This window comes from Alligator mississippiensis, chromosome 7 (genome assembly GCF_030867095.1).
Source record: "Alligator mississippiensis isolate rAllMis1 chromosome 7, rAllMis1, whole genome shotgun sequence".
In the NCBI taxonomy this organism is placed as follows: Eukaryota; Metazoa; Chordata; order Crocodylia; family Alligatoridae; genus Alligator; species Alligator mississippiensis.
This window is the reverse complement of record NC_081830.1, coordinates 11,527,087-11,554,754: the sequence shown is the minus strand read 5'-3', so window position 1 is coordinate 11,554,754 and position 27,668 is coordinate 11,527,087. Positions and strand designations below refer to the sequence as shown.

Here is a 27,668-nt window from a genome sequence, read left to right as displayed (position 1 = left end):
TGCATGCACAAGGCTAAGCCCAGTCCTCCTGTACCCTCCCCCAGACTCTAGGCAGTCCAGAAACAACAGGGCCCCTGGCCAGCTGCTCCCAGGGGCCCCCCTTCCCAGTCACAGATAGCCCTGCAACACACCCCGACAGGTTCTGCCACCGTCCCACCTGCAGAGCACAAGAGCCATGTGGCAACAGACAGGCCAGCCTCTGCTGCTCCCCTCCTGACTACACCACACCACCACCTCTTCCTGCTTACGCTCCACTCAACACAGCTGCTCCCAAGCATAAACCTCTGCAACCTCCCTGCGTTCACCCCACCAAACTAGGCAGCACCCTGCAGCTGCCAGCTGAACCCCGGGTCCCTCGAACCCCTGCTCCAGGACACCTAGGCTAGAGACGCAGGCACATAGCCAGAGCTTCCCAGCATCAGTACCCTGGCAGTAGACCTACCCCCTACTCTGGCCTTGCTCTCCACAACCCACAGGGCCACGTACGCCGTTCCTCCCGGCCCAGCCAAACAAAAGAGAAGCCAGATAACTCCACCAGCTCACCGCCCGTCTGTCCCACGCAGCCATGATCAGCAACACCCCACCAACCAGAGGCAACAGAGCTCACTGAAGGAAGCTGCACAGGCAACACCCTCCCTGGCACAGGCCTTCTCCTAACATCCACTACTGGCACCAAAACACCTCGCCAGCTCACCTCCCCACCCAGCCTGCTACACCAGGCCCCACCTGCCTCACAAGCACACCACATGCCACACACAGCACGGCAAGGCTACATCACAGTAAGAAAGGGACCTACCTGGCAGGACCCAACTCCACACGTCCGCTCCACCTGGGAGGTACTGCCTCCAGCCTGTCAAAGGAAGTGGCACTCACGTGAACAGTCAATCCTCCTCCAGCTCCTTCATCACCACTACAGGCAGGCACCTAAGTACTGCACCTCCATCGCTGTACTGCCTACAACACCCCGCACCCACACGCACAGCACTTTTTGCCCAGCTTCATCACCAGGGGTCCAGCCCAAGATCTGACCACCCCATTGGGGGACACCCACCCCCAGCTGAGACCCACCCTGTACCAGTTCCCCACTCAGGGGCTGCACTTACCTGCCCAGACTCCACACACAGCCCCTACAGCTCCTGAAACCCTATCACAGCACCTCACATAGACTGCGAGGGCACTGGCACCTCAGCTGCACCCAGGGGCAGGCAAGGCCACACTCCCCAATTTCCCTCCACCCCTTTGGGGCCACCTCCAGACCCCCCAAGCAAGGGACCAAACCCCTCTCTCAGCTCCAGCTGCTGCACACAGCCCAGCCCCTGCCACCCAAGAAAGACACACTACACACTTGGCTTCACAACTTTATGGAAGAAGGGGGCAGGGGGGTCATGCTGGAGGCCGCGCACATGCCCCAACACACAGTAGGACCTCCTCCAACAGACAGCGCCCGCAGCCCACACTGCAGGCTCCTGGGAGCACGCATCCTCCGCCAAGACACTCAGCAATCAGATGACGACGTGGCCCGTGCACAGGCCACTCCTCCAGGCCCATGCTACCAGGTTCCTCTCCTACAACTCCGCAACCCGAGGCCATACTCTCGGCTGCCTCTTCAATGTTTGGGGACAGAGGTGAAGATGCGCAGGCCGTGCATCGCTTTGATCTCTTCCTTGAGTGCCTACAAAAGGAAAAATGACACCCCTGAGGCACATGTCCAGTGCCCACCTGAGGACAGCCCAGGGGGCCCCGCACACACTTCCCACCACCCTTAGGGCACACCATACACCCCCTCCACCAAGACACATGCCTGACTCACAGCTGCCAACCTCGCCCCCCAGGCTTCTGCCCCCCCATCTGCTTTTCCTGCTCCTGGAGGAGGGCTATGCCACACTGTGCCACTCAGCTCTCCTGACCTTGGCCCAGAGGCCTCCTGCTGGCCTTCCCCTGAAAGACAGCCACAGCTCCCCTACATGGGCCACCTGGCTGGCCCCAAGTGCCCTGCTCTGCAGGCCACACTGCTGCTTCCCACCCCTCTGGCACAAACCTTGCTGCAACCAGGTCAGTCTGACCCCCGGCACCCATTCCCGCACACAACTCTCCTGCCCTGCACCCACTTTACACAGCACCACATCTTACTCCCTAGGCTGGCACTTCTGCTCTGCCCAGCTGCCGCTTCACCCTACACCAGGCACAGCTCACGCACGACTGACTCCCACATGCCCAGCCGCTCCCTGTGGGAACTCACTTCCACACACAGCTGCCCTGCAGAGCCTGTGCTCGCACACCCAGCAGATCAGCAAAGCCTCACGCTCCTCTGTCCTCACTCCTCTGCCTACTGCACACCCACACCAAATCAAACCAAACCATCAACCTGCTCCTCAGCACCTGTGGAGCCCAGAGCCCTAGCCCCATGCTTGCCCGCCCATGGCAAGCTGCAACCAACTCCAACTGGAACCAGACCCCCACAGGATGACCAACCCTCCAGCAGCCTCGATAACAAAAGGCCGGCCCTGCCCAGCAGGAGGCCCCAATGGCAGCCTCCCCCTGCCACCCCTTACCCCAAGCACCTCCCCACATCTGTGCCCTGCCTGCCGCTCCCTGCTCACATTTCTGCTACAGACCCTGCCACAAACCATCCCATTGCACAACTGCACACGCCCTTCACTGACATCACCACACAGCTGGCATGCTCGCTGGCGCGCATACACGGCACACCCCTGGCAGCCCACACCCTCCCCTCAGGCCACTCAAACCCAGCCTTGTCTCCCAGCAGCTGCAGGCCTGTCCAAGTAACAACTCACAAGCCGCGCTTCTCACAATGCTTGCCCCAACATGAGACACAGGTAAGGCAGCCCCCAGCAACATCCCACCGAGCCACATGCCCAAGCTACTTTATGCCTTCTCTGTTGTATATACAACATTGCTATGGGCTGCACACCATTTCCTCCCCTGTGGGGAGCCTCTGCATCAGTCCCCAGCAGGACACCCCCTCCCCACATGGCACCAACACCTCTGCAAACTCGCCCCTCTCCTGGGAAGCACAACTTGCCCCAGACTGATGAGACCCACACTGACAAAGCATGCCTCCCACCGCCAGCCAGAGCCCTCTTCTGCTGATACAAGACACTCCCCTTTCAGACCCCAAGATTTTGGGCAGACTCTGAATCACCCTCTCAACTGCCCCTTACCTGGCTGGCATCCAGCCTCCTGCCCCAAAGCCCTGCCCTGCACACACCTGCTGCCTGGGAAACACAGGCATTCCCACACACCACTTCCCTGCCTAGTTTTATCTAGTGTGGGCCCAGAGCTGCCTGCCCTGTGCCACCGGGCCCCTCACCTGGTTCACCATTTGGTGCTGCTGGACAGTTCTCTTCTCCTTGAACTCCTCCGACTCTATGTGGATTTCATACATGGCCCCACAGCCCCCTGCAAGACAGAGAGACACCAGCTCAGTCAGGTCTCACCCCCAGGATCTCCCAAGCACCTCCCTGTAGACACCCTCCCAAGCAAGCCCTGCTCTCGCCCACTCTCTCCGCAACCAACTCATGCGCCCCTCTCATGCAACGACGCGGCACATGGCCCACAGACCCCAAACACGCCCAAACCGGTCGCCCATCCTCGTCTTTGCCACTGTAATCTGTGGGCCGCATTTGCTCAGTCTCTGCCAGACACAGGCTAATGTGGGGGGTCAGCTGCCTGTGGCCCATGGGCTGCACCTGGCCTACAGAGCCCTTGGAGGCACCCCTAGAGAGGGCACCTCCATGGCATACAACAGTCAGAGCCTTGGCCCCTGCCATGCCGCACCCCAGCCAGGCACTTGCCCCATGCCACAATGCAGCTCTGCAGTAAAAACAACAGAGGGAACCAGAGGTGGCAGGTCCCATCACTTCTTGACAGACAAAAGCGCTCTGAGACTCCTGGGCTACCAGATTGGCAAAAAAAAGTGGCTATTAACAGCCACTTCCCAGACTGGATACTAAATCCCAATGCCATTCCACATGGATTAGTGCAGGGGCCACCACTTTGCAAGCTGCTCTCACACCATCAGGGCAGAGGGACAAACAGAGAGGTGGCCGGGTCAGCAGGGGACTCGCAACTCTCCAGAGCCCTGACTGCAACAGGCCACAACATGGCAGACAATGAGCACTAGAGGCAACTGCAAGGCAATGCCCTGGGGACCAGTCCCCCAAGGTACGTACCCACACAGAGGGCCTCCCCAGTTGCCTGCAACTACCTAGCACCAGGACCACACGTTCACAGTGGACACTTCCCTGCCAGCCTCACTTTGCCATTCAGCACCAGCCCCCACAGACAGACTCCACAACACGCAGAATCTATCGTAAGCCTACAAAGGTGCCCACCAAGATCATCACGGGCCTACAAGGCTGCCAAACCTGAGAGAGGCTGCCGAACACCTGGACAGGGTCCACACCACAACACTCAGACTGATCAGGGATCCAGGGGGTTTTTCAGGGCTAGGACCGTACAGCCTAAGACAGACATGCTCCAGACGAGGCAGGATACAAGTCACCAGTACATTTCACAGTGGCCACGAAGTCCCCAGGGATCTCTCACTGTCTCACTCTCTATCAGGTGGCACTAGGGGACTGCCTTCGGGACCAGCAGGTCACCACTCTAAAGCCACTTTGCAGAAGCTCTTGCCCACAAAGCATATGCTGCCCTGGGACCCTGGTCCCTACACCGTGCCCTAGATATCTGCCGGAGACATCTATTCCCAAAGGGAGAAGCCATATTCATGCAAGACATGACCCCCCTGACAGACTGGCTGTGGCAGACTCAGGGGGGAACTAGCGACTTGGCCCTTCCAAATCCTCTAACAGCTCAAAGCTGCAGAGCCAGACAACCCGGGGGGATGGATGACACACAATTCTGGACACACCCCAGGCACCCTCCCCCGGGGCGTTTGGCTATCCAGAGGGACAGAAGCTTGACAGGAAATGACTAAGCTAGTTAGGGAGGCCACTAAACACATTGCAGCAGAGTCCCTCAAGTTCCCCTGGCAAACACCTCTTTCCCAGACTGGGTGCCAGACTGCTTGATCAGGGCCAGGAGGAGGTTGACCGGAAGGTTTCAGGACTTTGGGGGGCTACGTACGGAGCTTGGTACGCAAGGAAAACAATACGGCACCACTCTGCCATAGCCACCCACACAGTCCCTGGCCAAGAGATCTTACTAGGACACTGGCAAACAGAGGTGCTGCACCACCCAGCCTCAAAGCTGTACATGCCAATTAAAACCAAATTCTAAGGGCACCACAGAGAGACATCACCCAGATGGAGATGGCCATACTAGAGTCACATAGGCAGGGCCTACCACACCCTGCCACACTTGCATGCAAACCAGGCCACAGAGAATCCCAGAGGCAAAGATGTCCCTGGGGTACATCTCCTATGGGACAAATGCCACAGTGGCTGCACAATGCACAGCATTCAAAGGCTTCACTAGGTCCGTCCCCACCACACTCCTGGTCCCCTAAAACCATATGGCCCCAAGAAACCCTGACCTGTCTACATTTCCTAGTGCTTCTCAGCTCCAGGACAGCTCCAACATCACAAAGAAGCCCGGTCCCACAGCCAACTGGGGAGCCTACACAAGGGAAACAAGCTTTGCTTGTGCTACATACAGAGAGTGTGTTAAAAAAAGGCACGGGGGAAAGGAAAGACAAAACCTCAGGTGCACAAGCAGCCAGGACATGCTGTAAGCCTCCAGCCCAGAAAGACAGCCTCGCTCCAACAGAGTAATGGAAAGGCACAAGGCCGCAAATGCCAAAATGGCCACTCGCATTCACCCCAACATCACCCGAATACCTCCCACCCTGGGCCAGGATGAACAGAAGCTGCACAGATACTCCGAGGCACCGTACAAACGGACTGCTCTCGCTGGTGCTTGGCTCTGCCACCTACCAGCACAAAGCTTGTACCCCAACACGGCAGGAGAACAGGGAGTAAGAGCACCAGTGACAGACCTGCTCTGGCACAGCCACTGCCATGCCGCCACACTGGACATCCTTCTGGGACGCCAGAGATGCTCCGCCACAGCACCTCTGACCTTCACTGAGCCACACAGGACACTGCCAGCAACAAAGATGTTGTAAGCGCACCGATGCAGGGTAACCCCTTGCCAGGACCGCTGGAATGGCCAATGAACACCATGCTGGAGACAGAGGAAGGACAAGCCTCACATCACAGCCAACATACACCATGCCACAAAGACTGGAGCAGGTAAGACTTTGTGTGGCCAACCTCGTCTCTGGGACCCAGTGCCCGGGGCAGGAAGAACGCACCACCTTCCGACACCAGCCACCACCTCCCCGAGCTGGCAGAGAAGCCACATTTGCCCCCTTATGGGGCTTGTGAAATTTTGGTATCATCAGCAAATTTGAACAGGTTGCTTTTTACCCCGTCGTCCAAATCGCTGATAAAGAAATTGAACAGTGCGGGACCAAGGACCGAGCCCTGGAGGACTCCACTGCCCACTTCCCCACAGGTCCAATATGACCCGTCCACCACCACCCTCTGAGTACAACCCTTCAGCCACTTTGCAATCCATCTGACCGTGTAGGCATTGATGCCACAGTCACCTAGTTTTTTTAATGAGGATGGGGTGGTCGACAGTGTCCAAGGCCTTGCTGAAGTCCAGAAAGACAACATCCACGGCAACACCCGCATCCAATGCTTTTGTGACCTGGTCGTAAAAGGCAATCAGGTTGGTCTGACATGATCTGCCCCTAATGAAACCGTGCTGGTTGCCCTTAAGCATCATCCCCGATGCTGGCCCATCACAGATGTGCTCCTTGATGATCTTCTCAAAGAGTTTCGCCAGGATTGAGGTAAGACTGACGGGCCTATAGTTGCCTGGGTCCTCCCTCCTCCTTTTTTTAAAGATGGGAACCACATTGGCTATCTTCCAATCATCTGGCACCTAGCCCGAGCACCACGAGTGCTCGTAAAGCCATACCAAGGGCCCTGCAATAACCCTTGCTAGCTCCCTCAACACCCTGGGGTAGAGAGCATCTGGACCTACTGATCTGAACACATCCAGCCCCTCCAGAAGCACTCTAACCCGGTCCTCCTCAACCTTAGGTCTTGAGGCGTTCCCCTCGAGTCTGTCTTGAATCACGGTGGGGGTGTCCCAGTCCCTGCACAAGAAAACGGAGGTGAAGAATTCGTTAAAGAGGTCTGCCTTCTCCTCTGGCGCAACCACCAGATTGCCCAGCGTATCATGTCTGCGAAAAGAAAAGGCCAGGGCTCCTCACCTGCAAAGGCACCCAAAAGACCGCGTGGGCCAGGTCAGCGTACGAAAGCAAAGCCAGACAGGCACTCCCTGGGAAGCCAGACAGCACAGGCAGCTCCAGGACAGCTGCTCTGTCCCTCCACAATTGGAGACCAACTACATCCTGCCAAAAAACTGCGGGCACTTGTGGTGCACCAAGGAGCACGATTTCCTTGGCCTCCATGTCACCTCAAACCTTGCTGTGCCAGCACCAATGCAACATCTGTTTCCACCCTTTTACTAAACCAACTGCAGGACTCAGGAATGCATCCAAAGGCTTGCCTAGTTCTACCTCAGCCACAGGCTTCATCCAAAAAATAAATTGATCCAAACTGTCCTTGCCCCTCACAGTGCTCCTGGACCTTCACAGCTACACCAGGGCTCCCACACCAAACGAGAAGCCAGGCTGGGCCCACAGCACAGCAGGGAGGCTACCCAAGGAAAAAAGTTCCACTTATCCGGCAGAGGTCAAGGTGACAAGAGCCACAACTTCGGCAACTCCAGGCAGTAAGTCCTGCAGTTAAATGAGCTGGCCACAATTTGGGGGAGACAGCTGCTACAGGCAAGCACTAAGAGCAGCTCTAACTGCACTGCACCCTGAGAGCCAGGCAAGCAGTTGCGTGCACTGCTGCGCACTCAGAGTGCAACCAAAGGAGGAACTAAGATTCTGCATTGGTCTTCCTACAGGAACCTGTTAGGGCCATTCCCTCGCTACACCCACTCCTCCCGGGGTAGGCCCTCACCGCCACAGACCCACCTCAGGAGGAGACGAGGTTTCAGAGAGAATAGAAGGGCTACGCCAGAACACATCACCAGGCCTGGATGGCACTGACCCAAGAACCCTAAAGGAGCAAAAACCTGATATTGCAACATGACTTCCTGCAGTAACCAAGTTATCTCCCCACACAGCCACCATACCAGGAGACAGAGGGGCTCCAGAAAGAGCCCGGTGAACAGCCAGCCCCTAAGTCCACCTCCCCTGCCATTCAACTCCATACAAAAACAAAGCACAGGCCTGGCTGACCAGACAGATGCGTGGGACTTCCCAAGGAGACATCTCCGTGGCTGTTCTACAGGAAGCCATGCCGCACTAACTGAGCAGAGCTCTGAAGCTCTTGGCAAGCAGGTGGTTTGGGGGGCTCCCTTCAATAGACTGCATCTGGACCACCAAGAAACCTTCGCCCAGGTCTCCTCTTAAGGAAGAAACTGGATCAACAGAAGAAAGCAGGAAAGGCCGCGCTGCAGACCAGACATCGGCTAACACAGGAGTCCTGGTCCTACAACACACAGGCTGGCAAGAGGAGACTTTGGAGCCTCCACACATGGGAGCTACTTAAGAGGAGTTCATGCCACTCCACGTTACACTGCCACCAGATAGCTTAACGATGCCATTGGCAGAAAAAAAAAAACACGCTGGGAAGAGGCGGCAGCGGCAGCAGCCAGGCCCTTCGATCGACCCACCTCTGATCCATGCCGAGTCTGTGCAGCCTGTTGCCCAGAAACATTGCTGACCTCCGGGACCCTGGGCTACAGGCTCAATAGCTAGGAGCATGTCCTAGCAGTCAGCATCCAGATGGCAGGTAAGTTACCTCTGTGATCCCACAGGCTCTGCTGTTCTGCCGGTTCATGGTCACAGACCCTCAGGAAAGGACACTGTGTGAAGGGCCCTGTTTGCAGGGGCACAACGTGGTCCAGAGCGGTGCAGGCAGAATGGAATGAGTAGGCACTGCTGAGGACATGGCCAACGCCAGGGAAGATAGAAATGCCCATGGGTATATGGAAGGCAATGCACGTGGGAAACATGCTGTCCAATGACACCGACGTGTAGAGGGCTCCCGCATCCACAGTTACCACACACCAGAGGCCTCAGAGGCACCGTGGACACTGCACCAGGAGCCTCCGCTCCCCACCAAGCACCAGTCGCAACACACGTGTGCTCGATTACACACAACATCCATCTGTTGACCTCGCTAGCAGCTCCACCAACACCACCGCACATGTTTCCTAGCTCTGAGCCCTTGCCAAGGACCTAGAAGCACTAGCCACAGCACAGCAGAGCGATTTCTATCTCTCTGCCTCTCAAAGCGTTAGCCGTAAGGCACCTCCATTTCCCTATTAAGCAGCTGTTCAACACCTAACATGGGGAAGCGCTGCTCCACCTAGCACCTAGCACACTGACCTTGAGGACCTCAAAACCACCACGCAGACCCACAGCTTGACCTACTTCACAGGCGGACCAGATAGGGCCCTCGCTCCATACTGACTCGGGGAGGAACCAGGGAGTCAGAACCACAGCTACCAGCTGCTGGGCAAGGGGAGCAGGGGGTGGGAGAATCTCATTCACCCTCCCCCTCAGCATCTGTGCTTCAACACTAGGTGAGACCTATACAAACAGAAGGGGGGGAGGGGAAGCTAGGCAGATGAAAAAACTAGAAACCTCCCTCAATGACAGGGAGGCCACTAGGGACAGCAACGGCAACCTTGGGGCAAGGCACAAATTCACAGAGTCAGAGAGAAGTGGGGCTGGAAGGGACCTCCAGAGGTCACCTCTAGTCCAACCCCTTGCCTGAGGCAGGATCAGCCCCATCCAGACCATCTCAGACATATCCATCATCTAAACTCTCCCTAAGACTACCGTCAGCATGAAACGTCGCACCCGAACCTGCCACAGGGAAAACTGGGGAAGCACAGCAGTCAACATCCTGCTTCTATGAGATCTTGCCAACATACAATCAAGAGATCCCAGGAAGGGGGTCACACTCCCAGCTGCAGAGGAAGGCAACCCCCTCCCCAGTGGTCCATATCAATCTAACTTGGGGGTGAAATTCCTTCCTGACCCCAAATCTGGGGATCAGTCTGACCCTAAACAGAGGGGAAGACCCTGTAGCTAGGAACTTCCAGCTTTGGTCCCAGCAGGAGCAGTGGCACAGCCCAGTCTAAGTCCCAGCCAACACAAAATGCCTCTCGGGTGCCTCCCTCACCATACTAGAACCCAGGGACTTCGTTTTCCCCTGCTAGGTAGCAACTTTAAGCCTAACTCATGGGAGCTCTTTTCCAAACAGCACACAATCACCTTGTGGCCCTCATCACAACACAATGCTGGGCAGGCCCACATTTAAAACCAGTTCAAAAGGTGATGGGGCAGAATTGTGCAGAAGAGAGTCAACAGCACATTTGGACCATGGTGTATCAGGGGGACGCCAGCGATTCTGACCTTTCAAAACCTCCAATGACTGGAAGCTGCCATGGGAGAAGAGCAGAGTGGGAAAATCCTGGACAGGCCCTATTCATCCTCTCCCTCCGCACCTGCACTCCAATACTAGGTGCCACGGGCTTAATTGCTATTCACAGACAGTAACCTTGATCCTCTGGGAAACTATAAGCCTGCCTCCATTAGAGGAAGGCCATTAAATGCATCAGACTCAAATCTTTGGGACAGCACAAGAAGAATCAGGAGCAGAAGTGAGGCGCTCACCTGTTGACCCTCAAATGTATTCAAGGAGCCAGTGGACTGCACCCAGCAAAACTCAGCGGGGAGACATGCACGGATGAGACAAAGCGAGGCAGCCGCACAGTTGCCCGGAATCCTTCCTAGTCTGATAGATGGGCACTGTGACCACAGCCAAAGGCAGGGTAACCAGAAAGTCCTGGCACTGGGTGGGGCTATGTAGGGGGCATGTCCAAAATAAAATGTGTGGCAAGGACCTCAGGCACCAGCCTCTGGCCTGGACCATCAGCCACCAGCCCTGGATGGCAGAAGCAAGCTAGAAACACCACTGGAACAGAGAAACGCTGCAAAAGCAGATGCTGCTATCATGCTGCACAATTCTGTTCATCCTCATGCTGTCTGGGTACCTTGCAGTACAGGGCAGGAGGCAGAGGCAACTTCCCTGGGCCCCATAACTGACCGCTCTCTCAAGGCCTTATTCCAGCTACCTGCTACCCAAAAGGCCACGTTTAAGACAGGCCTAGGCAGGGCACAGGATTTGGTACGAAGGGTCACTGCTGCAGAGCCATTCTGTGACAGCCACTGTGTCATTGCCTTTGCCCTTGCTTCCAAAAAAAGAGACCAAATGCAAATGGCCCCAGCACCTACACAAGTCTGAGAGGACCTCTGGGAAAGCAGTCCTGAGTAGCACCAAGGACAGTTACGACCTGGCCTGATTAGTCACCCCACACCGGAGATGCCTGGGAAACGCCCACCACATGTCACACATCTAGACAGAAAGCATGCCACACACCAGCCAGCCTGGTCCCGTGCCAGGCTACGGAGGCTAGGCCAAGGAAAAACACTTCATTGAAACAGTGCAAGTTAGATCGAAATGAAGCATGTAAGGAAAGACGCTCACCTAAGTAAGGCAAGGCACTAGGAACCCTGACAAGCACAGAGCTACAAGACAGGCAAAGGAGACACTTGCTAGAGGCTAACAACATACCCATATCAGCTCTAGGTCCGCTGCATGCAAGAGGTCCTCCCAAGGGTCAGCTGGACCATGGTTATCCAATGGGATAAAATCAGGGCACTGAGGGATTGATGCAGAAGGATACCACCAATGCTGAAAAACTAAGAGAGCTCTCTGCGTTCATCTGTTACAGAAGAGGTCAGGGATGTTCCCTCACCAGAGCTGCTCCTCTCAGGGCACCGGTCAGTAGAACCAATGCACAGTGGGGCAGCAGCCGAGGTGGTAGCAGAAATGGAGATCCTGGGCTAAAGGATAAAAAAAAAAACAGGAGTGGCAACTAATGGGCCAGTCCAGGGTCCCCCAGGGATCTGTGTTAACTCCACCACAGCATAACACAGTCTAACTGATCCAAAAAATTCAAAACAGTAAATACTAAGGTAGACTGCAAAGACCTACTGAGGGCACAGGAATAAACCATCCCAATGGGCACAAAGAAGGATTTTGCACATTCAAGTCAATGGCCGCCACAAGGACAGATGATGTTCAGTATCATTATGTGCAAAGCAATGCACATGGGAAAACCTAAGGCAACTCATCCACGCGCTGACAGGTTCTATGTTCTCTTTTCCCGTGCAAAGACGAGACCTGGGCACCATCAACAACAGCTGGCTTACTACATCAACTTGGGGTGAAGCCTCAGTCAAAAAGGCAATTCCCCAGTTTAAACTACAACCTAACTGAATGACAGAGGAGAGGCACCCATTGAGCACTGTTCACCATTCAGGTTGCCGCACTTCTACAGCGAGATAGAAGAGCTAGGAAGGGGACTGAGAAGACCAGCCGGGATGATCAGGGGAACGGTAGGCCTTTCGTACACTGAGAGCTTACACAGGTGAGGACTCTTCCGCCTAGGAAATGGGCTCTTGAAGGAGACCAGTATAGATCTCTAGACTCTGTTAAATGGAGCACAGTAAATTACTACCAGTTGAATTTCACTGCCACACAATATCAAAGCCAGGGGCTACATTTAACTCCTAAGTGCCACATTTAGAACTGCCTCAAGAAAGCTCCTTCCTACGCACCAAGCCATTATGCTGCAGACCTCCTCATCACCCAATACTACACACACTCGTACTTGGCCCTGAATAAAGGAGGAACCAGCCAAATTCACACAGAAGAGGGCCACTAGTTGCTACAAGGAAGACAATTTAGGGGGCAGACTCTGAGGCAGCCCTCTCTACATCTCTGATGACTGGAAGCTGCAATGCGAGTGAGGCGAGGGGGAGATTATGGCTATACCCTACTCCCCACAGAGTCCACCCTCTGATGCTAAGTGGCACAACAAGATGCTAGCGAGGACTCTGAAATTCATGCTAAGCTGGGGCCTACTCACAAGAAGTTAAAATCCAAAATACTAATGCTAACTGCATAGTGCAAGAGGATGCAAGCTCACAGCTAGGCCATCTGAGAAGAAACAATGAGGTATCCATTCCAGCTAATCTTACTATATTCATGATTTCAAGCAGGCTCCTAGTTGTCTAGTATGTAACTGTATTAAATGTTTATCCTTAATTAATTAGTATGGTAAATATTTCCCTTGCAATTAACTCATGTTATGTACAGAAAGAGTCACTCTCCATATGTGATAGATTTCTCCTTTTTTGACTAGTGGATCCCATGATTTTCCAAGGACACTCCCCAAAATCTTGTGTTTTTCTTGGTTATTAATCAGTTTTGGATAAGTTCCAAACTTAGTAGAAATGGATAACTTCTCGTCACCGAGGAAGGTAATTCATTCAAATTGGAACTTTCTGATACCCAGGGAATTGGGTTTTCCGTTCTCCACAGAAAAACGGAATAAACCGCAGATTTTACCTTTAACTGGAAGCAAATGCGGATTTCTCATTTTACCAGAGAAACACACAGATTTTGCCATTTTGTGATAAGCTCCCTGCAGGCTGGCAGAGATCCAGCCTGTAGTGAGTTGGGAGGGAGTGGGAAGGTGGTGAGACAGGGGGCACCATGTGCATGGACATGAACATGGCCCCAGGTGGCCTGCAGAGTAGCTCCAGCAAGTAAGTGGGGTGGGGAAAGAGGGGGACTGAGGAACCTGTAGAGAAGGAAGGAGCTAGGCAGGGCTGGGGATCCTGCCCAGCCAGGCAGTGCTTAGGCCCGCAATGCATGGCTGGAGGGCACCAGCAGGTAGCAGGACAGAGCCGCAGGTGGCTCGTCTGGGACAGGACCAGCTCCCTGCTGCTGCTCGCATTCCCTGGGGGGCAGGGAGGACCCACACCCACCCCGTCTGTGCATGGGGCAGGTGCAGGCTGTGGCCACAGGCTCCCGCCCTGCTCTTCCCCCTCCCCACCCCCAGGGGCCTCTGCAGCTCGGCAAGCACGACCTGGCACGGCAGGGAAGAGCAAAGCTACACAGAAACTGCTTGCTGCTGCAAGCTCCCTGCTCCCCTGGTGACATGCCCCCTGAGTGTGCTGCTGCTTTAGGGGCACAACCCCACACTGCTGCTCTCACTGCAGCCCTGTGTGCAGGAGGCGCGTTGCCAGGGCAGCGCAGAGCTCACAGCTTCTCTGCACGGCTCTAGTGTTCCCTGCCGTTCCAGGTCACGCCCACTGGACTGAGGAAACCCCAGGGGAGGGAAGCAGGGTGGCAGGGCACAGCAGAGCCGCATGGAGAAGCTGCTCGCCACTGCAAGCTCATAGATTCATAGACTGCAGTCAGAAGGGACCACAACGGATCATCGTGTGTGACCCCCTGCCCCTGGCAAGAAAGAGGACTGAGGTCAGATGACCCCAGCCAGGTGACTATCTAGCCTCCGCTTGAAGACCTCCAAGCTAGGTGATAGCACCACCTCTCTTGGAAGCCCATTCCAGATCCTGGCCACCCTCACTGTGAAAAATTTTCTTCCTAATATCTAACCTAAATCCAACTAGTTTACACCCGTTATTCCTAGTCACTCCCTGGGGCACCTTAGTAAACAGCGCAACCCCTATTCCCCGTTGACTGCCCCTAATAATTTTATAGGCAGCGACAAGATCTCCCCTCAGCCATCTCTTGTGAAGGCTGACGAGAATCAGGTCTCTCAACCTCCCCCCGTAGGGTCTATCACGAAGGCCACTAATCATGTGAGTGGCCCTCCTCTGGACCCTCTCCAGATTCTCCACATCCCTCTTGAAGTGCGGCGCCCAAAACTGGACACAAGACTCCAACTGCGGCCTGACCAGTGCCGCATAGAGGGGGAGCATCACTTCCTTTGATCTATTAGCCATGCACCTGCTAATGCACGACAAGGTGCGATTGGCCTTGTTGGCGGCCTTGTTACACTGTCGGCTCATGTTCATCTTGGAGTCAATTACGACTCTAAGATCCCTCTCTGTCTCTGAGCTGCCGAGAAGGACACTCCCCAACCTATAGGTGTGCTGGGGCTTCCTCCTTCCCAGGTGGAGTACCTTACATTTATCTTTATTAAATTGCATCCTATTTCTCTCCGCCCATTGATCCAACCTGTCCAGGTCAGCCTGAATCTGCTCCCTGCCCTCCGGTGTACTAACTTTGCCCCATAACTTGGTATCATCAGCAAACTTGGAGAAAGTGCTCTCCACACCCTCATCCAAATCGCTGATGAAGATATTGAATAATATCGATCCAAGGACTGAACCCTGTGGGACCCCACCACCCACGTCCCTCCAGGCCGAGAAGGAACCATCCACCACCACTCTCTGGGTGCAGTCCCTAAGCCAGTTGGCCACCCACCTGACCATGTAAGCATCTACTCCACAGTCTGCTGGCTTCCCAATGAGGATAGGGTGCGAAACTGTGTTGAAGGCCTTCCTAAAGTCCAGGAAGATGACATCAGCCTCGGCTCCCACGTCCAGGCAGTGTGTGATCTGGTCATAGAAGGCTACAAGGTTTGTCAGGCAGGATCTACCTGTGACAAACCCATGCTGGTTTCCCTTCAGCATCGTTTCCCCTGCTGGGCCTGCACAAATGTGTTCTTTCATTATTTTCTCTAGCATTTTCCCAGGAATAGAGGTAAGACTGACTGGTCTAAAGTTACCTGGCTTATCCCTTCTCCCTTTCTTGAAAATGGGCACCACATTGGCCCTTTTCCAGTCCTCAGGGACCTGGCTGGAGCACCACAAGTGCTCAAACAGCTGTGCCAGAGGCTCAGCTATGACACTGGCCAATTCTTTCAGCAGCCGTGGATGGAGGTCATCTGGGCCTGCTGACTTGTACCCATCCAGCTCCGCCAGGAGCTCCTTAACTATTTCAGAACTAAGCATAGGCGGACTGGTGCCATGTGAACATCCGTCAATGATCGAGGTGGGGGAACTGGCTTGGTCGGTACACAGACATACTGAAGCAAAGAACTCATTGAAGAGCTCTGCTTTCTTCCCCGTGTCAACCACCAACTGTCCTGATTTGTCCTGCAGGGGCCCTATGTTGCTCTGAGCTTCCCTTTGCCCACTATATACCTGAAGAAAGACTTTTTATTGTCCTTGATTGTTGAAGCCAGCCTGAGCTCAAGCCCCACCTTGGCCTGTCTGATTCCCTGCAATAGCGCGCCAGGGAGATATATTCCTCCTTGGTGGCTGCTCCCTGCTTCCATTGCCTATACATCTCTTTCTTTGCTCCCAGACTCTCCTGGAGTTCCCTCTTCAGCCAAGGGGGCTTTTTTGCCCCCTTACCTCCCTTCCTATGCAGTGGGATAGACTCCTTTTGAGCCCCAAGGATTACTCCCTTGAGTGACCTCCAACCCTCCTGGACCCCCGCTTGCTCTATGTTCTTGAGTCGCATCCCCTCACTAGCAAGCTTAGAAGGCTAGTTAAAGTTGGCCCTTCTGAAATCCAACACCTTAGCCCCACTAGTTACTTTACCCACCCTTCGCTGGATAGTGAACTCGACCAAGTGATGGTCACTATCTCCCAGGCTACCATGAACTCGCATGTTCCCCACGAGATCATGACAGCTCCATGCCGCTTCCCTTCCCTGGGGCCTCTGCAGCACCGCGGGCATGGCCTGGCACGGCGAGGAAAAGCAAATCCACATGGAGAAGCTGCTCGCTGCTGCAAGCTCCGCACTGCCCCGATGATGTGCCTCCCATTCACAGGGTTACAATGAGACCCCCAGCAACAGGGGGGAGCAGGGGCAGGGGGATGTGGACCCAGGTCCATAGCTCTGGCAGCTGGGGGCTTTCTCCTGCAGGGCTGGGGGATGAGGGGGTGTGGGTGGGCAGAGAGGGGCAGCAGGAAGGCGGGGGGGGGGGGAAGGAGAGGGAGTGAGAGGCACAAGGGGGGGGGCAGTGGAGACCCTTTAATTTTAATAATGGATTTCTGGTTTTTTATGAGAGAATTTGCAATTTTATATCAGGAAAAACCAGGAACCCTGCTGATAACCAATAATGAGCAAGTTCATTAACAGGAATTTCCTGTCAAAGACTACTTGGGACTCTCTCTTGATTTACACAACAAGAATGCTTTGAACCTGCTGAACTAAGGGTATTAAAAAGAAGTAGAACAGCTAACAGAGCATGCTTCAGGAATGAAAGATCTCTCTGACAAGAACTGCTGTTGCATCCCAGCTATCTCAACAAGGTGGAAGACACAGACTGTCTCTCTTGTCACCTATTTGGTGAGAAATCATCACCTTATAGCTAACTACTGAACTCTGCTTTGGTTTGGGCTCATTTGACTTTGACTATTTATTGTAAATAAAAGCCTTTCCGTTACTCATCAAATGAGGTGTTGTGTCATTCCCTTAAACTAATTCAGAACCCTAGGGGTATTTTTATTTGCCAACAGTTATGAAACCTACAGCCTCATCCAGGCACTGACCATTCCCAGGAAAGATCCATGCATCTTCAACAATCCAGAGCGATACCAGCTCCCAGCACCACACCTCAGGCTCCATGCACTTGCTTCCTCCACCACGCTGCTCTGCAAGCAAAGCTCAGGCCCTGGCTATCTCTGCTTGTCCCCAACACCCCCCACCATGACACCATGCACTGGACACAGCCAGCCCAGAGGCCTCTGCTTACCGGAAATATCCACCACCTTGATGGCAGAGGCTTGAGGGAACTTCTCCTGCAGGACCCGTATCACCTGGGCCTCACCTTCTGTCTGTGAGGCCAGCGCCCTGCACTGAGGCGCACACAGCAGCACTGCCTGGTGGCAAGGAGAGACTGGATGAGGTGGGCAGGGTGCATCAGTACCAAAGCAGCTGGGTGAGATTGCGGCCTGCTATGACTGGGCAGCAGCCCCCAGGCCTGGGGCAAGCCCGGGCCCTTCTGCCCACACGCCTGGCAGCTCCCTCTGCAGCACATGCTTCCTGGGCTGGGCACCGCCCAGCGCGCATGCGCAGAGTCCCCCCTGCAGGGGGCGCGCTAGCATAGGTGGCATCCCCAGCCCGGCCTGGACAGCGCCCAGCGCGCATGCGCGGCATGCCACCTGCAGGAGCCACTACCATTGGCCGAACTCCAAGAACGCGCATGCGCGGTACACCACCTGCAGGGGAGTGCCGCGGTTGCTAAGCAATCCCGCAACAGCCTCCCCCCAGCTAAGAGAGGGACCCCTAGGCACGAGGGGGGACCCGCACCCGAAACCCGCCCCGTACCCGGCTGCCGCCCCGCAGCAACCCGGCGCCGAGCGCAGCCGCCGCCATGTCCGCCCGCAGCCCCTTCCGGTGCGGGGTGATTACGTCAGCGGGAGAGCCGGGATAGTACACGCGGGAGGCGGGGCTCTAGTGCCCCTGGCGGCGGGGCGGGGCGCGCCCTTCGGCCGCCCATGCCCCATGGGCAGGGCCCAGGCTGCACCCGTTACCTACATGGCGCGCAATGGACAAGCCTCTGGGTGTGTCACTGGCCTACGCTCATGGTGCGCACAGTGACCGGCCACGCGCATGGAGTCGTGATTCCCACCTCCAAAAGCCTCTCAGGCCCCCTGCACGCATTACATACATGGCACACGGTGGCTCGGGTGTGCAATAAATGGGAGCCGGCCACACGTGCGGTGTTGTGATCCCGCCCCCAGAAGCCTCATAGGCTCCCTGCACACGCTACATACGTGGTGCGCTCTGTGGCTCAGGCTCCGCCAGCGTAAGGCAGCCACACGGGCAGAGGCATGAGACCGCCGGAGCCGGCCTGCCATGGCGTCGGGGTGGGACAGGAGCAGCTCAACAGCTGGTTTCTGGCCGGGTCGAATGGGCCGTGGGGCATGGCCTGGTGCCAAGCACTGCCGGGCGTTGCCCCCCACCCTGCCGTGGGGAAAGCAATGCCTGCCCCCCCACACCCGTACTGCTCTGCCCGGGGGTCCGGCCCCTGCCCCTGCGAGCAGGCGGGCGGGCAGGGGCGTCGCATCCATCCAGCCCCTGCCTGAGGCAGCACCGGCCTGGGCCAAACCAGCCCAGACACCCAGCATCTAACCCAGCGGTGTGCAGCTTCTGCCCCGCAGAGCCCGGGGGCCTCACGTGATGTCTGCGGGGCCGCGAACGGTGACTGGGATCAATCCAGGGTCCCCGAATACCCACTCGCGCCCCCAGGCAACTTTCTTCAGGGTCCACGAATGAAAAAGGAGTTGAAAACCACCAGTCCCAACTCTTTGTAACACGACTGGCACCGCTGCCACCACACCAGACACCTCGTCCCACCATGCCGCAGGGAAAGCAGGGGCCCACACTTGTTATCACACGCTCAAGAGATCCCAGGCAGAGGCCATGCCCTTGCTAGAGCCAGAGCTCACCCTCGTCCATCACCCTCCTCCACGGCACCCGAGAGCCCTGTGCCCTCCCAGGATACTTGCACTGAGCAGGGAGGAGGACGAGAGCACCCGAATGGCCACGGATCCACCTCTCCCCGTGCCCTGTCTCTGCCGGAGGGTCCCTCAGTTGGAGGCCCCCGTTGGGTGCTGTCCGGAGATGGCCGAGTCCAGCTCCAGACATCCACCCCTCACCACCTGACCTGGGTGCACAGCACCCGGCCCAGCCCTTGGACAGGCAGCTTCCCTCACACTGTCATTTCCCAAAGCGGCAGGGAGGGTTCAGTGGTTGCTGAGCCTGCCTGGAGCCGGGGCTGGGCCGGACGGGTCTCAACGCGGCTTCTAGCCCAGCTTTCCTGCGACTCCTGGGACAACTCCTAGCGTCTGGATCACCAAGCGTCTCACAGTCCCCAGCAACTCACAGGGGCCACCCACAGACCCAGGCTGAGGTCTCCAGCTGCTCAGGACCCAATGCAGCTGCACTTCAGGGCTGGGCTATGTCCACAACATATCAGGTCCCCACAGATACTTGGGCCCAGACATCCATCCCCCTGGACTGCGCTCAGCACCAGGCAAGACGTCGACGCTGGAGGCCGAGCTCCCCTGTCCCAGCTGCTCAGGCTGGATCTGGCACTCCCTGAGGGCAGGGGGGAGGCCCCAACAGCCTACGGTGGCATTCGGACACGTTGCCACCTCCCAGCTCTCCTGGCATCACTTGTGGGGCCACCACAGAGCACTGGGGACAAACAGGGCACCCATGATTCATCAGTGACCGTGGAGGCACAATGCAGGAATGAGGGGCACTGCCCAAACACTGTGGGGGCTGCAGGTCAGGAGTGAGGAGCGCCACTGGTTGTGAGCGAGTGAGGGGCATTGGGAAGCATGAGGATTTTCCTGCTGCCATTCTCAAACGGGAGGGTCTCGTCTCCAACTCCAAGTTCACACCCAGCTCCAAATACTTTCCCACTTACTCCAGTGCAGACCATTTGCCCCACAGATTCACCCTGCAGTGGTGCTGGGCACTGGAAGCGACACCAGAAGTCACAGCTAGTCCAAGCCCTGCCTGAGGCAGGATCAGCCCTGGCCAAACCAGCCCAGATGCATCCATTGTCCAATCTCTGAGCAAAGGCACCAACTCAGCCCTGACTCAGCACCAGACCTCACCCCTGCCCCTGCCCAGGGCAAGCGGAGGATCACGGCAGCCGCTGTCCTGTGGCTGCAAAGAGATCAATAGATGCTCCAGGGACCCCAGGCCCAGACCGTGCCCCCACAGCAGAGGAAGGTAAAACCCTCCAGTCTAGACCAGTGGAAATCCCTTCCTGCCCCCAGTGCATCATTGATCTAAGCCTGAGCAGAGGGGCAAGACCTTCTAGCCAGGACCCTCCAGCTTTGGTCCTAGCAGAAGTGCTGGCACAGCCCCATCGCCAGCCCCAGCCTGGGCTGCACCCACAGCCTCGGACGGAGGCTTCAAACGCCCCCGGCACAGGTATCAGCAGCATGAGAGGAGATGGCCCTGGACCCAAGCAGGCACCAAGGACAGGAAGGGACACAGAAAAGTGGGGGTGGCAAGGACTGCATAAGGCTTTGTCCTATCCATTGGTGCCAGAGTTTCCCACCTGGGCTCTGTTGGCGCCACAGGACAGCCCTGGGCCCGACACTGCCTGGGCAGACCCAGCCTCCAAGAGCCCAGCAGCTACATGTGGTTAAGGCCTCCCTGAGCAACACCTCCAGGGCTGATGAGCAGCAGGGACCAGAGACCCTTCGCTTGCCCCTGGCTTGCACCTTGCAGACCTCCGTGGGAGGTCTCAGCAGGCCAGATGTGTGGCTCCTAGCCTGAGGGACTGCCGCGTTACACGGCCTTCACCTTGGGGTCAGCCATGCCATGTGGCTGCATTCAGGGCAGGGGCCAGCACACAAGGTGCTGAGGACATGTCACCTGTCAACACACAACACCACGTGTCACCCACATGAGATGCATGCAGGCAGCTACCATAGACCAAGACCTCTATACTGAGCCAAGAGGCTTGTTCTCCCCAGGCAGCACTGATGCCCACTTGCTCTGCAGCGACTTCCTAAACCACTTCAACGTGGCACCCACTGCCCCGTTAGGATGTGGCCTCTCCAAGGAACTCATCCCCAGCCTTGTGGGATGGGATGCTGCTCTGATCTCATGCCCGTGGCTTCCGCCCAGGCCCGGAGACACTGCTTGAGAACTGCAGGTCATTCTAAGCAGGAGGGGGCCTATTTGTGCACCCAAAAGTCGTGTCTTTGGGGTGGTTAAATGCAGCTCACTCACCTGTTTCCGCGATTCCCTCTCCCAGCTGCATCAGGATGCTCACTGTCTCATGGCTCCCATTTCATTCCTGCTGCCAGGGATGGAAAGCCACACCTCTGGCTGCTGCCTGGATGGTCTTTGTCTGGCACAGTACCTTGGGGACAGCATCAACTTGGCCATCGCCATGACCGTCACTTGACTGCGGGCACCTGCCTCAGGCAACGTGCTCCATCTCTGCCAGCGTCATGGGACAGTGCCATGTGCATCACTGGGCCGACACACCAGGCCACAGAAATGGATCAGGGCCCCTGCAGCTGCATAGCAGTTCCTGCATTCAACAGACCCTCTTGACCACATGCGGGCCTTGGCAACTCTCTTCCCCTCTCTGCCTTGGTTTCTCTGTCTGCGAATGGAGAAGTAACAACGCCCGGGGCTGAGAGACGGGACACACTACAGACCGGGGTAGGCAATTATTTTGGGCAGAGGGCCACTTACTGAGTTTTGGCAAGCTGTAGAGGGCCACATGAGTAGCCCCGCCCCTTGACAGGTGCCCCGCCCCCTGGTCACCATCTTGGGACCAGAAGTCCCACTCCTAACCCCTAACTTTTGCCACTGGAAGTCCCTCTACTTACTCCCGCAAGGGGTTTTTCCATCTCAGAACCAGAAAAATACCAAATTATTTTCTAAAAAATGAACATCTACAACATTCATTAATTTGACTTCAAAAAAATGTTTTTCCCTGGTTTACATGTGTTTGTGTGGTGCACGTAGAGGTGATCACACAACAGCTTAACATGAAGTCTTATGCTTGTATGTTGTGGAGGGTGGGTGTATGGGGTGTGGGGGGAGGGTGGCTGGGGTGTGTGAGGGGGTGTGGGGGTCTGCATGTATTGTCTTCCAAGGGGAGTGTGAGTGCATGTGTATGGTGGGATGTACATGTGGAGCTCGCCCTACAGACACACACACACACTGCCATGGGTGACTGGTGCCTCCTAATACTGGGGGGGCATCAGCAGCTGACTGGGGGACTGGGGACAAGAGAGAGAGAAAAATTTGTGAGGGGAGGCTGAGAGAAACTCTGTGGGGGAAGGGGCAGGGGGAGGGGAAAGGGCCATGTGGGGAGAGAGCGGGGCTGGGGCTGGCACTGGACAGGGCTCGGGCTCAGGGCCAGGGTCTGCTTCACCAGTGCAAGTGCCCCTTTCCCCACGCCAGGGGTCATTGCCCAGCACCAGTGTCCACTGCCCCCCAGCCCTGCACTGGCCCTGGCTGCCTCCCTGCATCGGCCCCGGTTCAGCCCCGGCCCCGCACTGCCCAGGGGGGTCCAGAGCTGGAGCAGGGCCAGCACTGGCTGCGTCACTGGGCCGGAGACAGAGCTTCCAGGACCCCCGCCCCACCTAAGTCATCCCCAGTGGCTCCTGCAGAGTCATGGCACCAGAGAGTCAAAGGGGCACGTGCCCCCCCCCCCCCGATCTTTACATGGGGCAGGGCAGGCTGCAACTGTGAGGCGACCTGGGCTCTGCCTCCTCCAGCCCTCCACACCTCACTGAAGCCTTTGAAAGTGGCGCAGTGCCACGTGTGTCTCGCCACTGGGTCGGCTGGGTAGCGAGGCTCATGGCATTGTGCCGCACCGCTTTCAAAGGCTTTAGCGAGGTGCGGAGCAGGCAGATCCCAGCTCGCCTCACAGCTGCAGCCCACCTTTGCCCCGTGCAAAGATCGGAGGAGGCCACATGCCCCTCCACTTGGCTCCCCGGCACTGTGACTGCAGGAGCCGCCAGGCTCTGCTTATCCCATGACCCACCCCAGCCGGGGCTCCATTCACCATGAATGAGGCCCTGACCAGGCTGGGTCATGGAGCAATCAGAGCCCAGCGGTTCATCCAGGGCCACAGCGTGTTGGAGCTAAGGGGTTGAGGGAATGTGCCACCCCTCCCCTGGCTCCCCCGCAGTGCATGCAGAGACAGACGCCGCCACGCTCCAACTGCCCCACAATCTGGCCCAGCCAGGGCCCCATTCATGGTGAATGGGGCCCCAGCCAGGCCAGATCATGGGACAAACCCCGTAGTGCAACAGGGAGTGGGGCAGGGGCAAAGGTGAATGATTCACCCCTGCCCCTACCCCACTCCCTTCTGTACAGTGGCAGGTCTCGATCTCCCCTCCTCCTCCCCCAAGAAGAAACCTTACCTACCTGCCTGTGCCTGCTATGCTGGGCTGGCACTTCTTTCAGGTGGTGCATGGCCAATCTCAGGGAGTGCACGTGCACCCATATGCACTCCCTATGTGTCACCACTGCCTGCACACACACACACACATTCTGCCCCTGCCTATGCATGTGCACACCCCCCCCCCCCCCATACCGGTGGGGTCCCATGCTCCTGGGTCCGGCCATGCAGCCTGGAGCCATGTGGTGCTGGAGCAGGGCGGGAGCAGGAAGCAGGGAAATGACTGGGGGTGGACGGAGTTGGCCCTGCTGCACCTGGCTTCCCCTGGGTCTTACAGCTCCTGGCTCCTGTCATCTTTGACAAGCAGCCAAGAGGAGATAAATATTTTCTAAAAATTTTAGGGGCCCCAAGGGCCAGACAGAATGGCCTGGTGGACTGGATTCAGCTTGTGGGCTGTATCTTGCCTGGCCCTGCTATACATGGCCTCTTCCAAAGGCAGGTGCCCCTATATGTACCACTGCACTTTGCAGTAGAGGGGCCCAGGACCCATGATTCCCCTTCAAACCCAGGGGGTTATAGCAGCGCCTGCCCAGTCCCGCCATCAGTTTCCCACTCCCAAAACACAGTGCACAGAGTGGTGTGACCACGGACACCCTGATTGCATCAGATCTGGGTCACCCATGCCAGATACTGGCTGCCCTGTCAATGCAAAGCCAGAGGTACCCCCTGTATGCTCTGGCCAACCGGGGAGGTGGTGAGATCCCCCCACCTCCTCTGGCTTCTGGCTCCTGCAGCTTGTCCCCTAGAGAGCTGGGGGCCTTGGAAGGCCTCCCCAGCAGGGCCACACTTTCTCCTGAGGCTTCACGGAAGAGAGAGGAGCTGTCTTCTCCTCCTGGATTTGTCCTCGACTAGATTTTACCTCGTCTCACGTGGGGACAGAGTAACCACTGACTTGGAGCAGGTGCAGCTGCAGGTATAAGTTCCCTGGAGGGCCATGGTCTGCTGGTCTTATCCCACTTCTTCTGGCCAGGCCTATTCCTGCTTCTGGCTTCCACCCACCCCATTACCCAGTCACCATGGGACGGGACGCCCTACAGAGTGGTGGTGCAACCACCACCACCTCCTGCCCAGATCTTGGCAGACAGCCTCCTCCTCTCCCAGCCTCCCCCTCATCCTCTCCCTTATTTGATTACTTCCTGGAGCACCACCGGCTCTGCACGTGCAACATGCATGTCCCAGCCTGCTTCCCCAGGCACCTGCAACCCTGGGCACCGCTCCCACATCCTGCCCATGCTCTGCTTCAAGTAATGCACAGGAGCGTGCGGGAGCCCGGTACAGCCACCACGTTTCTTGTCATGGCACTGTGCAGACCGTGGACCCAGTCTGCACAGAAGTCCTGACCTGGCCTTTCAGCCACAGCCGAAGGCAACAGCAGGGTGACAGGACATATGAAGGCCTCTTACCTGGGCTCTTTCTCCTATCCCACCCAACACCTGGAAGCAAAATGTACATGTTAGGACACAGCTCCACGCCACTGCAGACAGGGCTGGGGTGGTGTTGGAGAATTCAGAGTCAGGAGAGAAGGGCATAGGCAAGACCCTAAGGCCACGTTGCCAGGAGGATGTGACTACACTGCTTCCACGAATGAGGAAATCCACTCCCTGGAGCTTTGCAGTCCGTCAGATTCATAGATTCATAGATTCATAGATGTTAGGGTCGGAAGGGACCTCAATAGATCATCAAGTCCGACCCCCTGCATAAGCAGGAAAGAGTGTTGGGTCTAGATGACCCCAGCTAGATACTCATCTAACCTCCTCTTGAAGACCCCCAGGGTAGGGGAGAGCACCACCTCCCTTGGGAGCCCGTTCCAGACCTTGGCCACTCGAACTGTGAAGAAGTTCTTCCTAATGTCCAATCTAAATCTGCTCTCTGCTAGCTTGTGGCCATTGTTTCTTGTAACCCCCGGGGGCGCCTTGGTGAATAAATCCTCACCAATTCCCTTCTGTGCCCCCGTGATGAACTTATAGGCAGCCACAAAGTCGCCTCTCAACCTTCTCTTGCGGAGGCTGAAAAGATCCAGTTTCTCTAGTCTCTCCTCATAGGGCTTGGTCTGCAGGCCCTTGACCATACGAGTTGCCCTTCTCTGGACCCTCTCCAGGTTATCCGCATCCTTTTTGAAGTGTGGCGCCCAGAATTGCACGCAGTACTCCAACTGCGGTCTGACCAGCGCCCTATAGAGGGGAAGTATCACCTCCTTGGACCTATTCGTTATGCATCTGCTGATGCACGATAAAGTGCCATTGGCTTTTCTGATGGCTTCGTCACACTGCCGGCTCATGTTCATCTTGGAGTCCACTAGGACTCCAAGATCCCTTTCCACCTCTGTGCCACCCAGCAGGTCATTCCCTAGACTGTAGGTGTGCTGGACATTTTTCCTCCCTAGGTGCAGCACTTTGCATTTCTCCTTGTTGAACTGCATCCTGTTGTTTTCTGCCCACTTGTCCAACCTATCCAGGTCTGCTTGCAGCTGTTCCCTGCCCTCCGGCGTGTCCACCTCTCCCCATAGCTTTGTGTCATCTGCAAACTTGGACAGAGTACATTTGACTCCCTCATCCAAGTCGCTGATGAAGACATTAAAGAGTATCGGTCCAAGGACCGAGCCCTGTGGGACCCCACTGCCCACACCCTTCCAGGTCGAGACCGACCCATCTACCACGACTCTTTGGGTGCGACCCTCTAGCCAATTCGCCACCTACCGGACTGTGCAGTCATCCACGTCACAGCCTCTTAACTTGTTCACCAGTATGGGGTGGGATACCGTATCGAAGGCCTTCCTGAAGTCTAAGTATACGACATCCACCCCTCCTCCTGTGTCCAGGCGTTTCGTAACCTGGTCATAGAAAGAGACTAGGTTGGTCAGGCACGATCTGCCCGCCACAAACCCGTGCTGGTTTCCCCTCAGCATAATCTGCCCTGCCGGGCTCTCACAAATGTGAGCCTTGATAATTTTTTCAAAGACTTTACCAAGGATGGAGGTGAGACTGACTTTAGCACTGGTACATAGTCAACATAGTCAGGGGAGGCCTTAGCCAACAGGGAAGACATAGCATCACACTTCTTCAGTCGTGTCTTCCCTCTTCTCCCTCCCTCCTCTTGGGGCTGCTCATAGCACCCGAGTCTGACACTGCAGCGGAGTGGCCACTGCTAGCTCTTTTGTCCACCATTGCCTGTGTGCTGGCAGGCTTCCTGCCGTCCACGCAGAGGTGCTTAGACCCACCCACCTCACAGGAGGACTTTCTTACCTGCTGTTTGCCTGAGGCCTCATCCTCTTGGCAATCAAGTGCAAGACATGTACCTCCTCTCAGCTCTTCGGATAGTCCAGGCTCTCCGCAGGTATCTCTCAACACAATGGAGTCCGCTCTTTCCTCATCTGAGCTCTGCTATGCACAGGATCTTCCCTTCCAGTCTTCCCATGGAAAGGAAAGGTGTTTCCGTGGGCTATCAACCCCATGTGGATAATGTGCCTTCCAGGGAAGATGGGCTGAGGACAGTGAGGGTCCCATACACAGCTGGGGAAATTGGCTGCAGCATCTGGAATGGCACCCACCCTCAGACCCGCCATCTCACCACAGCAATGACGTGGTGTGTGCCCAGGGACTGGTCCATCATCCACCTGTTGCCCGCTAGCTGCCTTCTACCTAGCTCAAGACCTTCTATCTGTGATTACAAGGGGCCGTTCTGCCTTGGACACTTGGCCCCCCGGGATATGGTCAGAGGGAGCA

General features: G+C 56.4%; 1 protein-coding gene across 3 annotated transcripts; it reads right to left on the bottom strand.

Annotated features, from left to right (window-relative positions):
* Nucleotides 1-1,345: 1,345 nt before the first annotated feature.
* On the bottom strand, nt 1,346-18,410 carry BOLA3 (bolA family member 3). 3 transcript variants are annotated; one of them, XM_019481165.2, is made up of 4 exons: nt 18,315-18,408; nt 17,740-17,866; nt 3,332-3,420; nt 1,346-1,672 (listed from the first exon to the last, which is right to left on the bottom strand). In XM_019481165.2, exons 1-4 carry the CDS (start codon nt 18,360-18,362, stop codon nt 1,607-1,609), a joined length of 330 nt encoding a protein of 109 aa, XP_019336710.1. In that variant the 5' UTR covers nt 18,363-18,408; the 3' UTR covers nt 1,346-1,606. The 3 variants fall into 3 exon arrangements, 2 of the variants coding, with proteins under 2 accessions (XP_019336710.1, XP_019336711.1); XM_019481166.2 differs by lacking the exon at nt 3,332-3,420 and having other exon boundaries at nt 18,315-18,410; XR_009463332.1 differs by lacking the exons at nt 1,346-1,672; nt 17,740-17,866; nt 18,315-18,408 and adding an exon at nt 5,981-16,921 and having other exon boundaries at nt 3,338-3,420.
* Between the last annotated feature and the right edge of the window lie 9,258 nt (nt 18,411-27,668).

Excerpts from the sequence above, each read along its gene's own strand:
- BOLA3 (XM_019481165.2), bottom strand. The coding sequence starts at position 18,362 with ATGGCGGCGGCTGCGCTCGGCGCCGGGTTGCTGCGGGGCGGCAGCCGG. Across the intron at positions 17,867-18,314 it reads TGCTGCGGGGCGGCAGCCGG|GCAGTGCTGCTGTGTGCGCC; the intron begins GTACGGGGCGGG and ends CCTTGCCACCAG. Across the intron at positions 1,673-3,331 it reads AGCACCAAATGGTGAACCAG|GCACTCAAGGAAGAGATCAA; the intron begins GTGAGGGGCCCG and ends TTCCTTTTGTAG.